Here is a 14066-nt window from a genome sequence, read left to right on the forward strand (position 1 = left end):
ACAGGACAGTTATAGTAAAGCTAAGGTTTTCCCCAATTTTACGTCTTAATTTTCCTAGAGTAGAGGAGGTTAGCTTTCCAAGAACTGTCTCAGGGACTTGCCATGACTGCTGCTCAAGGAGTTGATAACCTGCTTTTGGGAGTTACTTTGACCCTGGTTGAAGTATTATCCCCAGTAATAGTGCTCAAGGCAGATCCTTCTCCACAAGTCAAAACTTGTTTTCCTGGACTGATCAGAGGAAGCCAGCATCTGCTGGGCTGATTCTGCCCTGCGCTCCTGTGAGATCCAGGTGCCTTCTCTTTCAAGTGAACCCCAAGGAGACACCAGAGTCAGAAGTGAAGACAGGAGTTTCCACCCCTTGCCAGACACCAGTCTAATACTTCACATGCATTTTCCCAGTCTCTCTTCTTCCACCCCTGTAGGGAGCCAAAATGTTAGATCAAAAGAAAAGTGTTCACATACCTTATATTATGTGAGATGTTGTAGTTATACCATGTTAAGCAGCCCTTCCATCTCACAATCATTGGCTTCTCCCATCCTTTTTAACTGTTCCCTAGCTTCGAGAAAGATCAAATTAGCACAGTATTATCCTTTATCAATAATCAGCTTCTTAAAATGACACTCTTTTTTAAATTCTAGAACACAGCGTACCCAGCCCCAAACACACCAAATTTCACAGGCTTTCTCTTTGCCTACAACAATATACAAATATATGTTCACCTCTCTATGGGTTTGGGTTTTATTTTAATAGCATTATATTGTAGAGTTAGCAGCTTCCTTTTTTCACATAGCTGTCTACGATCCACATGGCTGTAGGTCAATCATATAGGGCCAAGACATGTTTCTCTAGTATCTCTGGTTCTTGTAAATCGTAGTTCATTCAGCTGTCACTTATCAGTGGACATTTCAGTTGTTTTCAGTTTTCTGATAAACATGTCTGCAATAAACATTTTGTGAGCATACTGTTAGTAGTGGTGCTTTTATTTTTGTGGGTTAGTTTCATAGATGGGCTAAAGGTTGTGCTCATTTATTAAACACTACCTAATGACCTACCCAAAACGTTGTAGCAATTCACATTTCATCCAACAACTTAGAGTGTCCAGTTTCCCCTATTCTTGCCCATACTAGTTGTCACCAGTCTTTTTAATTTTTGCCAATTTGATGGGCAAAAAATGGTGACTACTAATGAAGCTGACATGTTGTTTTGTGTGTATTGAACATTGATATTTCCTTTCCTGTGAATTGCTGGTTCACCTCTTTGCCCATTTTTTCTTTTGTATTGTTTAACTTTAAATCAACATGTAGGAATCTTAATCCCTAATATTAGGAATATTAACCCTTTCTCATAAATGTTGCTTGGATATTCCCTTAGTCTGTTTCTTTATTTATTGTATCTTTTCCCATATAAAAATTTTTTAGTTTTATGTAGTCAAAGTATAAGTCTTTCTTTTTGACTTCTGGATTTGCTATGTTCCTTAAGAAGTCAGGTTGGGAATTTTTCTCTTCCAATAAAAAAAAAAATGAACAAGTCACATTAAGTGAAAATCACAAAACAATATGCACAAGGTCCTAGTTTGTTTCCTAAATATGCACACCCTATAAATAAAATCAGTATAGAGAATAAGAAAAAACCGGGAGCACCATTGGAGAGGAGTGTAGAGAAAGTTTCATTTCTATGTATGTCTGTAATGTTTGAATTTTATGTAGGTTTGTTTTTTAAATTAAGACATAATTCGCATACCATAAAATTCACCCTAAGATGAACAATTCAGGGGTTGTTGATATATTCACAGTGTTGTACAACCATCACCACTGTATAATTCCAAAACATTTTCACCACCCTAAAAGGAAATGCTGTACCCATTAGCAGTTACTCCTCATTACCCACTCCCCTCAACCCCAGGCAACCAGTAATCTACTTTCTGTCTCTGTGGATGTACCTGTTTGGGGCATTTGTAGAAATAGAATCTTGCAAGATGTGGCCTTCTGTGTCTAGCTCCTTTCACTTTAGCATAATACTTTGAAGGTTTACCCTTGCCGTTGATGTACTCACCAGAGATATTGTCATGTATTAGTACTTTGTTCCTTTTAATTGCTGAGTAATATTCCATTATGTTGATCCATTTTGCTGACCAATACCACATTTTGTTGTTCATTGGTTGAGGGCCATTTGGGTTGTTTCCACTTTGGGGTTATTATAAATAATGCTGCTGTGAGCATTTGAGACAAGTTTTTTAAGACTTGTTTTCAGTTATTTTCATAATATTCCTAGGAGTGGAACTGCTGAATCATATAACTTTGTATTTAACCTTTTGAGGAGCTACTAGACTGTTTCCAAGATGGCTATACCATTTCAAATTCCCACCAACAATGTATCAGGGATCCAGTTTCTCTGCATCCTCGCCAACACTTGTTATTGCCCATCTTTTTTGTTAAAGCCCTCTAGTGGGTGTGAAGTAGTTATGGTTTATCTCATTATGGTTTATAGGTTTGTTTTTAAATGTTGGAAATTATAGAAAATCACAGTCATTTTCCAAAGTAGTAAGCTTCTTAGTAAGACAGCTTTGTAACTGGACCATTTCTACTTAATTGTAGATTTTAGTAAAGAAGCACCACAGAGAGTTTATTTGCACAGTCAAAAGTATAGATTCATTGGACCTGCTTTATTAACATATTTTACATTGAGAGGGATAAAAGTGTATGAGAGGTAAGAGAGTGTGTTGGGGGCAGGCAGGGGGCAGGAGACAGGAGGGAAGAGAGAGATAAAGTCCAGAGAAAACATGGAAATGGTACAGAAGAGCCATCTGACTCTAACTCTTCCCACCCAAATTCTGACTTTGAGACACATGTTGTATGTAAAATTTGTACAATCATTTTTGTGGTTTGGTGAATCAGGCATGTTTTTAGAAGTGTCTGTAATTGGTCTGCTTAATAAAAAGAAACCTTGCTGGGCAGCATAGAAATCAGCCATATTTCTAATTAAAACAGTGTTTTTATGTTGTCTAGAACATTGTGAGTGTCTGGAATTCCAAAGCACATGTCTGTAAGACGAAACCATGTGACAAAGATAAATAGAGCTGATAAACAGAAATAATAATACCTTGTATCTATCAGGCAGTTGAAACTTTCCCAAGCACTTCTTCCCCCTATCATCCAGTTGTATTCTTCACAGCAACCCTATAAGCTAAGCAGGGCAGGCGTTATCTCCCTGTGACTCCTAGATCCTCCAGGAACTTTAGGACAGACAGAACGAAGACTTGCCTGAGATCACACAGCTAATTAATTGAAGTATCACAACTGAATCTCAAGTGTCCTGTATTTGTGTTAGAAACTGGACCATGAGAAGAGAGCATGGAAGGACAATTGTGCGGGAAACATTTCTTCACCTGGGAGGGGAGATTTTGTCATTGCCATCTGCCCAGCACTGAGCTGGCTGTCCTGGTTCCAGCAGCACTGGAATCATCTGTCCAGTGGGCATATTGCTTCCTCCTTCGACAGCTCCCTGGGATCTGAGGGTCTCCTCAGAGTACAGGTGTGAAAGACTTTGGAGAGCTGACCACACCATCAGTGCCTCAGGGTATCATGCTAATGTGACCCTACTTCTATGGGTTTCAGTCAACATCGGGTAATGAAACCAAGAAATGAAATAGGAAAAAATATTAACAAACTAGTCTTCCACTGAGATTTCTGGAGGAAATAATTGTTTCTGGCTTTTTCTGCAAAATTTGCAGCTACATCCTGCTTTGCCAGTAAACTTCACCGAGCAAACTAGAGACACTAGGCAAGCAAAATGTTTGTTGGGTGAGATAGATACAGCACCACTTGATTGCAACTCCTAAAAAAGATACAGAGAAGACAAAGATCACAGGGAACTCTACCAGAGCGAGAGAGTCATTTGGGGATGAGAATTTTTTTTCCCTTCTTTTGTCCTGTATTTTATGAAAGAAGCTATATTATATAATACATAATTTTATATAATACTTAAAGTAATGTATATAATTATATGATACTTATATAATTTTTCAATGTTTCCTTTTAACTGGGAGGAAGGGGATGATGGTTTAGGCTGAAGAATGGTCGTGGCTGTTGGCAGGGAGGAGAAATCATGCAGCCGATTTCTGTTTGGCATCCCGGGGCCCAGCCTACAGTCTCTCCTCTGCCTCGTCCATGCAGACAGCGTTCAGAGAGACATATGTAGGTTCCATGTATTGTCCAGATATCACAGGCGGACCTGAGAATTCCTGGGCACACTGCACGGACCATCTATTTTACTGACTGCTCAGGGGCTGGAGCCTAGCCAGGCGTGATGGCTCACGCCTATAATCCCAACAGTTAGGGAGGCTAAGGAAGGAAGATCGCTTGAGGCCAGGAGTTTGAGACCAGCCTGGGCAACAGAGCGAGATCCTGTCTCTAAAAGAAAAAAAAAATTACAAAGAGCTGGAGTCTCCAGAGGAACTAACCCTCCTGTAGCCATGCTTAGCAGGACAGGGCAGGTACCGTGCTAAAAACCCACCTCAAGTCCTGCTCCTCCTGTTGTGTTCCAGAGAGGAGAAGAGTCAACACTTCGCTGGGCTGAATAAAATCAGCAGCTTATTGTGCCAATGGTGGCGCAGGCCTGTGGTGCCCTGTTTGGCCCTTGGCCTGCTGACTCAGTGGCTGCCCTGAGTCCCCGAGTCTCTACTGAGAACCAAAGTGGTGGATCCCTGACTAACGAGCAGCGCCCACAAATCCCACGTGCCCTTCCCCTTATATGCAGCCTGCATGCCCGGAACTGTGTGTGGGTGACTGAGTATAACTAGAGATTGTGGCGACAGTTCACAGGACTCTTCACCTCATCACACTGGGTGTTGGGACTATTTAGGAAACCAAGCCACTGCTGCGAAGTGAGATCCTGGAGGAGTGAGTGTGGAGGAAGAGTCAGTAAGATGTTAAGCCTGACTGGGCCTGTTTGGCTCAGAATAATTATCTAGAAGGAAAAGAGGTGGGCCTCAACCTTTTTGATGTGTTTTCACTTTCCAAGACCTGCTGGCCGCCTTCTACTCCTCAGCCCCATTTGAGGAATGTTTTGAGTGCCGAGAGCCTGGGAGAGGCATGTCCTCCACGGTACCAAAGAGTCAGTGGCTGCTTCTTACTTCCAGACACGATGTCGCTGACTTGGAACTTACTACTCAGGAAACAGCACATGGACGTGGTCAAGTCCCCCACCCGCCCATGGCCCCGTGCCTGTCCGAGAGCACCTCAGAGACCCCGGCGTGTTAGTGAACATAAGTCTTCCCTTGCTAGAGGGGGAACCGAGACTTGTAAAGAGAAACAAGAGTGAATTGGGTTTTTTTTTTTTCACCTGGAAGAAAGTCTACAGTTGACTATTACCTTTTCCTCTGACCCTCTTTAAAAAGCAGGTTGTGTTGCAGCAGCTCTGCTGAAGTGTTGTATGGCCTTTTGTCTCGAGGACTTTGAAACCAGCATTGTTGATTTTTCATTTTTCCTGGCAATCCTCCCTCCTATTCCCCTAGTGTTTTATATTCACTGTCTGGATGATTTAAATACAGTAGCTCTTGGTATAGACGTCCTTTTGACTTTCCCCGTAGCCTGAACCTTAGGGATATCTTCTTTCTGAGAGTAAGTAAACACATGTAGAGCAGAAGCAGAACGGCTTTGTTGTCAGCAGAGGGAAAACTCCACAAGCCCGCAAAGCGCCACCACCTCTGCTGCGCTGGAACATCCGCGTCTCCAACAGACAGACCTCTGTGTTCCGGAGACACCGTGCAGGATCGGAGTGTCTGTTTGTTATCCAACGGGTATTAAAGAGAAATCATTCTTTCATATCATTAGAAGCCCTGTGCAAACACAGCCCCATGGACAAAGGCCTTTCCCGAGCCCGTAACAAGGAGCTGTTTGTCCTGGCTGCCTGTCTTTAGCAGTTGGAACAGGACCAAGCCGACGGTGATGTCATGGGCCCTACTGCGATTTTACTTTCTTGGACCAAAGTGTCATGGGACAGAGCTCACCAGGTGGAAGTTGAATCAGAGCACCCACTGGGAACCTTCAGTAAATGCCACACGGAACAAGCTCAGAACTGGGATGGAACCTGGCAAAGAGCTTGCACCCAACCACAGAAAAGTCAAATGATCATTTCATACGTTTGCCTTTGTGCATGGGAATTTACTAGCCACACGTGCCGGCAATCAGGACTCGTGTCTGCCTGCAAATGATGCAACCAAAGAGAAACCTGGGCTCAGGATCAAATGTCTTCATCCTCACTGCCTTGAAGAACCCAGACTTAACCCTGCAGCATCTGAACACTATTGAGGGTTAGTTTCTTCACCCAAGAGCATTTTGATCAGTTCAGCCCAGACCCGTGTGTTTTTCTGGCTGCTGGGATTCACTGAGTCCATTTATTCTGTCTCCTAGAGTTCCACTGTCCAGTTGCCACTTGCTGTACATGGCTGTAGAGCCCCTGAAAGCAGCTAGTGTGAATTACTATGTGCTGTAAGGATAAAATGTGCTTTGGATTTGGGAAGTTTAGCACAAAAAAAAAAAAAAAAAAAAAAAAAAACCTGTAAACCATCTTATTAATAATTACATTAGCTACATGTTGGAAATATTTTTATCTATTGGGTTAAATAACATACAGTATTCAAACTCATTTCACCTGTTTCTTTTTACTTCTTTTAATGTGGCTACTGGAAAATTTAAAATCACAAATGTAGCTCGTGTTGTTTGTATTAGACAGGGCTGGGCTAGCGCTTGAAGGAAGTTTAGGTTTGCAGTGCCATCTGCTGGCTCATCCAGAGCAGACGCGCGTGTAAACAAGAATCTGAGCTAACCCACACATCTTGTTAGCCTGGCAGCACGCAAGCTTTTTATTCCAGGAGCTTCTGAAGCAGGACCAGACTGAACCCAGAAGCTGCTGAATCCCCAAGAGCCTCAGGAAGGGGAGTGGCAGACCGCTCATAGGGGCAAGCCTATGTCAGCTCATGGGTGCCAAGGAGGCTCTTGAGATAGAGTAGTGGTTTGCTGCTCACCTTCCGCACTTGAGGCTCTTTCATGCAATCTTTTTCACTGATTGCTATTCTTAAGAAATATTTCAGGCCAGGCACTGTGGTTCACCCTTGTAATCCCAGCATTTTGGGAGGCCAAGGCGGGTGGATCACTTGAGACCAGGAGTTCAAGACCAGCCTGGCCAATATGGCAAAACCCCATCTCTACTGAAAATACAAAAATTAGATGGACGTGGTGGTGCACACCTATAATCCCAGCTACTCAGGAGGTGAGGCAGGAGAATCGTTTGAACCGGGGAGGTGGAGTTTGCAATGAGTCGAGATCACGACACTCTACTCCAGCCTGGGTGACACACTGAGACTACCTCTCAAAAGAAAAAAGAAAAATATTTCAGGCCAGGAATTGTGGCTCCCACCTGTAATATCAACACTTTGGGAGGCTGAGGAGGGAAAATCACTTGAGCCCAGGAGTTTGAAACCAGTCTGGGCAACATAGCGAGACCTAATCTCTCTCTTTTTTCTTCCCCCTGCTTCTCTCTGGCGCAAGATCTCATCTCCACCAAAAAAAAAAAAAAAAAATTAACCGGGCATAGTGGTCCCAGCTACTTGGGAGGCCGAGGCAAGAGGATTGCTTGAGCCCAGGAGGTTAAGGCTGGAGTGAGCTGTGATCGTACCACTCCACTCCAGCCTAGATAACAGAGCAAGACCCTGTCTCAAAAAAAAAAAAAAAAAAGAAATATAAGCAATCATTTAACAACATAGTAATGATACAAACCCATCCTTCAGGAGACTGCTGTCCTCGATATAGATAATACTTACTTGCCTTGATTTGTCAAGAATTGGCATTTGTCAAGAATTGGAATTTTGCTGATAAGTACCTACATCCAATGTCTATTGTTGCATAATAAATCACCCCAAAACTTAATGACCTAAAACAATAGTAATCACTTTAACACCTCTCACAGTTTCTATGAGAAATGTGCATGTGAGTCAGGAAATCAGGAGTGGCCCATCTGAGCAGTTTTGGCTGAAGATCTCTAATAAGGTGAAGTCAGATGTTGACTGGAGCTACACTCAACTGAAGGTTTGACTGGGGCTGGAGAATCTTTTTCCAAGGTGGCTTGTTCACATGACTGGCAAAGTGATGCTGGTTGTTGGCTAGAGGCATCAGCCCCTCTCCACATGGGCCTCTCCACAGAGCTGCGTGAATGTCCTGGAGGCGTGGCAGCTAATTTTCGACCTAGCCTCAGAAACTATACACCATTACTACGGCTGCATTCTGTTGGTCAAAAGGCAGGAAAGTGCGTCTCACCTTTTGATGAAGGAATGTCAACATTTCATTGGAAAATCAAGTCCCAGAGTGCCCAACACTTGTATAGCAATGTATGGCTTTTTTTAAATGCCCTGTTTTTCAGATGAGGAAATTGAATCTCAGAGAGGTGGAGTAGCTAGTCTGAGGTCTCGTGTCTGGTGAGAAGGATGAAAGTCCAGTTCTTCTGACTCCTAGTATATGCTGGTGAAGCCTATCCAAGTTATCTTGTCCTGTCTCCCATATGCTATTGTAACTGAGAATCACACTGGGTTTTTTGTGTCTCCAGCATCTTCAGGATATGTGGGGCTCTCTTCATCCAGGTGCTTTAGATATGTCCTTATGTGGTATCTCTCTGTAACTTGTCATTTTATTGAGTTAGGCTGTAGGTCTTATGGAAGTACATTTCAACTAACTGGAATCTTTCTTACAAAAGTGCTTCATCAATGAAAAATGAAACATTTTCCAATATTGTTCATGCCATTTGCTTCAAAAATCTGCGAGACAATAACATTACAATATGTGTGTTCTTATTCTCTTTGATTATCCTGGTATTATTACATCTTATTTGTCTTTAAACAGGAAATAAGTAATCACTGCTTGCTTTCAGTAGTTTCCATATTACTTGGTCATCGTAAAAAGGAGGTTGTATCATTTTTGATGTTCCGCCTGCCAGAATTAAAATCCAGCTGCCATAATCATTTTATGTTATTCTTGGTTGCAGGTAAAACTTCCTTTTCCTGTAGATCAAATCACAGATCTTCCAAGGAACGATTTCCAGATGATGATTAAGATGCACAAGCTAACCTCAGAACAGTTAGAGTTCATTCATGATGTCCGACGGCGCAGCAAGAACCGCATCGCAGCCCAGCGCTGCCGCAAGAGGAAACTGGACTGTATTCAGAATTTAGAATGTGAAATCCGCAAATTGGTGAGTTAGCCCATCCACTGTGATCCGCAACCGGAAATGACCAGGACCAATGTAAAGGAACAGCAAAGAAAGTTGGAAAAGTAGAAAGAAGAGTCATCCTTTGGGGAAGTTTGGGTTTATTTTTTAACAAGTTTCTCAACAGAAGTAATAGCTTTACATCTGCTCTGTGTGTGTGTGTGTGTGTGCGTGTGCACACACGCGCAGATGTGTAATAGTGTGTCAATATTTTATATCCTTCAGTCATTATTCATATAGAGGTAGTTCTTTTTTATTTCTCATCCGACGTGAAAATAACTGACGTTGGCCAGGCGTGGTGGCTCACACCTGTAATCCTAGCACTTTGAAAGGCCAAGGCAGGTGGATCACTTGAGGTCAGGAGTTTGAAACCAGCCTGGCCAAATGGTGAAACCCCGTCTCTACTAAAAATGCAAAAAATTAGCCGGGCATGGTGGCGCGTGCCTGTAATCCCAGCTACTCAGGAGGCTGAGGCAGGATAATCACCTGAGCAGGGGAGGTGGAGGTTGCAATGAGTGGAGATCGCGTCACTGCACTCCAGCCTGGGTGATAGAGTGAGACCCTGTCTCAAAAAGATAAATGAATAACTGATGTTAATTATGAGCATCTATGGACCAGGTATTCTTCTAAACGGTTTTTGGGGACGATCCCATTTAATCCTCACATTAACGCTATGACTTAGGCACTCCTTTATCCCCATTTACAGAGGAGGAAAGTGCAATGCAGAAGGGTTGGGCAGTTTCCCAGTACTTGGTAGAACTTGAATGCAAATCCAGGTGTCTGATTCCAAATCATGTCTTGTACCACTGCTTTCTCCTGCCTCCTGACAGAAGAGAATGGATTAGAGATAGGATGCCTACCTGCAGAGGGGCCGTTGCTCAGGAGATGATCTCCTGGCATCCTTTGCAGCCCCAGGGTCCTTTCTTTTGCAATTCTGCCTCAAGGTGGCTATCATAGCCATCCCTGTGCCTGAGAGTGTTTTGTCACAGAAAACAAACTCCCGTCTCCCAGGCTCCCCCATATACTCAGAGCTATGTGCCCCCACCCCTTCTCCTTGATAAGCAGCCATAAGCTACAGAAAGTAAATCCAGGTGACCTCTGGCTCCTGACTGTAGCTTTGAAGGCAACCAACTCAACCTCCTTCAGCTCTAACTTTCTGCCACCAAATAACAGAAACTCATCTCAGGTACCCTGTCTGTGTCAGGCTGAAGAAGAGGGAGGCTGCGTGGTGTGGTCATGATCTAAGTGTGGCTCCTCAGACTGTTTGCAGCACCCTCTGGCCTCATGGTGAGCCACCAGCTGATGAGAACCAAAGCGCAAGGATGAGATGTTAGAAAAGCACAGGATATATGTTATCAAGATAGCCCTGGACTTCAGGGTTTTGTGTTGTTGTTGTTGTTGTTGTTTTGTGTTTTCTTTTTTTTTGTTTGTTTTTGACACTCACCAACCAGGGAAAATGTCCGTCTTTAGTAGCTCCCATCACCAACAAAGAAAGTCCAAGCTTCTTAGTAGGACCTCTCCTGCCCTTTGTGTTTCAGTCTGTAGCTGCCTCTCCAGTGTCACCATCCACTCCCTTCCTAGGACTTGATCCCTGATAAAATCAATCTCTGCACTTGTGCCTACACCATTTCCTCTCTGTCTTGGGACATTCCTCTACTTTTTCTATCTCCTTTGTTCTTTAAGAGTCAGGTCATGGCTGGGCACCATGGCTTACACCTGTAATTGCAGTACTTTGGGAGGTTGAGGCAGGAGGATCACTTAAGGCCAAAAGTTTGAGACTAGCCTGGGCAATATAGCAAGACCCCATCTCTGAATGAATGAGTCAGGTTATGCATCACCTCTCTAGGAAGCCCCTTTCCTGAGTCCCCCGTTAGGCTGGGCACCTGCCCATGGAACCCTGATCTGACCTCTGGCTTAGTGCTTATCACTTACTCTTGAGTTATCTTTACATATGTCTGTTTCCCCAGCCCCCAGCCCTCAACTGTCAGTTCCTCAAGGACAAGGACAGGGACTTGATCATTTCTAAATATCCAGTGTTGGACCCATTGCTGGGGTCAAGAAAATGTCTGTTGCCCTAAAATTTGCTGGATATTGTGACTTTTCAGTTCAGAGGATTATGAGTTTCTTCTTTCAAGTATTTATTTAACATTGTTTACTTTTGTTAAACAACAAAATTTAATTTAAATCACATAAGGAGACAACATTCCTGCTGGTGAGTGTGGGTCTTCTGAAAGCCTGCTGGGCTTAGGTAGTTAAGTCCACTGGGTGTGAGTCTACAGGGGCCTAGGCACATGTATTTAGTGCCCTGCACTCCTCTTAAGGTAGTAAAATAACTTCAGTCACCCACATTTGAGAAATGCCTGGTTTTGGTAATTCACATTCTGCTTAGTGTAGTGTTGTCATACTGAACAAATAAAATCCAAGCCACAGACCAGGCAGATATCTAAAGCACTTTGCCAGCATTTTTCAACTAAAAAACCAAAAGAGCGTCATCTAGTTCTCCAACCACTTTTTGGCATCCCTTAAATAATGCATTGCGTTTCAGTGATGAATGAGAACACACTCGTCAGTGTGCATGTGTGACTTAGAGCTTCATGGTTTTAACCAAGGCGTGAGTTACACTGTCTTTCCTGCTGCTGTCACACGCAGCACCTCGTTTTCTTCCCCCTAGAAAGTGTCCTGGAACATTTAACAAATGAGTAGGCCTGGAGGGGTCAGTGCTTTGGCCAGGACAATGTGGCAGAATGATCCTGGGGTTCCTCTCCCAGCGCCCAAGCAGTATTGCCCCTCACTTTACAGATTTCTGTACTAAAAGGGGAGAGCTCCAGGTTGCACAGCCACCCATACAAGTTTCCTCCCCAAGGAGACATCCCAGATGTGTTTTGTTTCTTATCTGCCACCCTGTGGCGGGGATGCAGTGTCCTGGCAGGGATGGCGTTGGTGGATGGAGCAGCTTGCACCTCTCCCCAGTCCCTCCCTGCCCAGTCCCCAGCAGGCCGTGCACTCACTCCCCACTCCCACGTCGTCTCCCACACACCCGCCACTCAGCTGTTGCAAACTCGCATAATGTATTTCTCTCAAGTTGCACTTCTACATCTGTTTATTTTTCCTTTTTAAAATGTATTTTCTTGATAAATTTATAAATATTTTAGCAGGTGCCCTTTCCCGGTGTAAATCTGTCTTTCCAACACACATGCCCACGCCGCCTGCCAGATTGCGTTCATGTTACGGCACATGCAGTTTCCGTGTCGGAGACCTGTTCCTTGTGCATGTCGCATGCCTGCTCCTCCCTTTCTCCTCTTCATTTTCTCTCTCATCCTCTTCTGCCTGTGCTTGCAAAGGGTTGGTGAGAACTGACTTCATGCTGCTTCAGATGCCCCTTATCTTCATCCACTTCATTGTGTGTGCCTCATGGAGCCCCATCTTCTCCCCTCACCAGCACGCAATTTTTTTTTTTTTTTTTGAGATGGAGTCTCGCTCTGTCACCCAGACTGAAGTGCAGTAGTGTGATCTTATCTCGCTGCAACCTCCACCTCCCCGATTCAAGCAATTCTCATGTCTCAGCCTCCTGAGTAGCTGGGATTACAAGCATGCCCCAACACACCCAGCTAATTTTTGTGTTTTTAGTGGATACGGGATTTCACCATGTTTGCCAGGCTGGTCTCGAACTCCTGACCTCAGGTGATCCACCCACCTCAGCCTCCCAAAGTGCTGGGATTACAGGCATAACCCACCACGCCCGGCCCCCTTCCCACAAATGTTGTTGGTAAAACCTTAATTAGTCTCCAGTCTGTTGCTGAAGTCATCTCTGTTGGGATGGTGAATTTCAAGAACACAAAAGCACGTGTAGGATTTTGTTTAAGGAGAAGAACATCTCAGAACCTTGGGCTAGCACGCAAGGGTTCAGGCTCCATCCTTCCTTCTCCCTTCCCGAGTCTGGGAGAATCGCTGCTCCAGACCCACTGCACATACCCCAGCTGTCCTAGAGAGGGTTCCTCCTGTTCAGTCTGCTCTGCTACCAAGGCCAGAGAGCCTGTGATGTTGGGTTCTATATGAAATTCCATATGTTAGGCAACCACAGGAAATTGCTGATGACTTTTTTTGGGTTTTTTTTTTAAATACACTTTTTTTTTTTTGGCAGGGGAAGACAGGGTCTCGCTCTGTCGCCCAGGGTGAGTGACACCATCTCACTCACTGCAGCTTCCACCACCTGGGCACAAGTGATCCTCCCACCTCAGCCTCCCAAGAAGCTGAAGCTACAGGCGTGCGCCACCACAGCTGGCTAATTTTTGTAGTTTTTGTAGAGAAGGGGTTTTGCCATGTTGCCCAAGCTGGTCTCAAACTCCTGAGCTCAAGGGATCCATTGGCCTCCCATAGTGCTGGGATTACAGGTGTGAGCCACTGCACCCCAGCCTGGCTTACTTTTTTAGCAGCAGTTTTAGGTTCACAGCAAAATTGAACGCACTATACAGAGAGTTCCCGTATGTTCCCTGTTCCACACACACAGCCTCCCCCACTGTCAGCACGCCCCACAAAGTGTACACGTGTTAGTCAACGAACCTACACTGACACGTCATTATCACCCGAGTCCGTAGTTTACGTTAGAGCTCACTCTCGGTGTTGTGCATTCTGTGGGTTTGGACAAATGTCTAATGACGTGGACCCGCCAGTATCGTGCCATACGGAGGGCTTTCACTGCCCCCAAATCCTCTGTGCCCCGCCTGTTCAACCCCCTTTACCCCTGGCAATCACAGATCTTTTTACTGTCTCCATAGTTTTGCTTTTTTCAAAATGTCATGTAGTTGGAATG

The 14066-nt window shown here is 44.2% G+C and overlaps 1 protein-coding gene across 4 annotated transcripts in view; it reads left to right on the forward strand.

Moving 5' to 3' along the window:
- The window catches only part of BACH2 (BTB domain and CNC homolog 2), a 383325-nt gene that overhangs the window by 362484 nt on the left and 6775 nt on the right, over positions 1-14066 (forward strand). For all 4 annotated transcript variants that reach the window (XM_023205309.1, XM_023205308.2, XM_023205307.1 and 1 more), the window contains one exon: positions 9035-9241. In XM_023205309.1, coding sequence (XP_023061077.1) covers positions 9035-9241 — 207 coding nt within the window. The remainder of the gene's footprint in view (positions 1-9034; positions 9242-14066) is intronic.

The sequence above is a fragment of the Piliocolobus tephrosceles genome, chromosome 5 (genome assembly GCF_002776525.5).
Source record: "Piliocolobus tephrosceles isolate RC106 chromosome 5, ASM277652v3, whole genome shotgun sequence".
NCBI lineage: Eukaryota > Metazoa > Chordata > Mammalia > Primates > Cercopithecidae > Piliocolobus > Piliocolobus tephrosceles.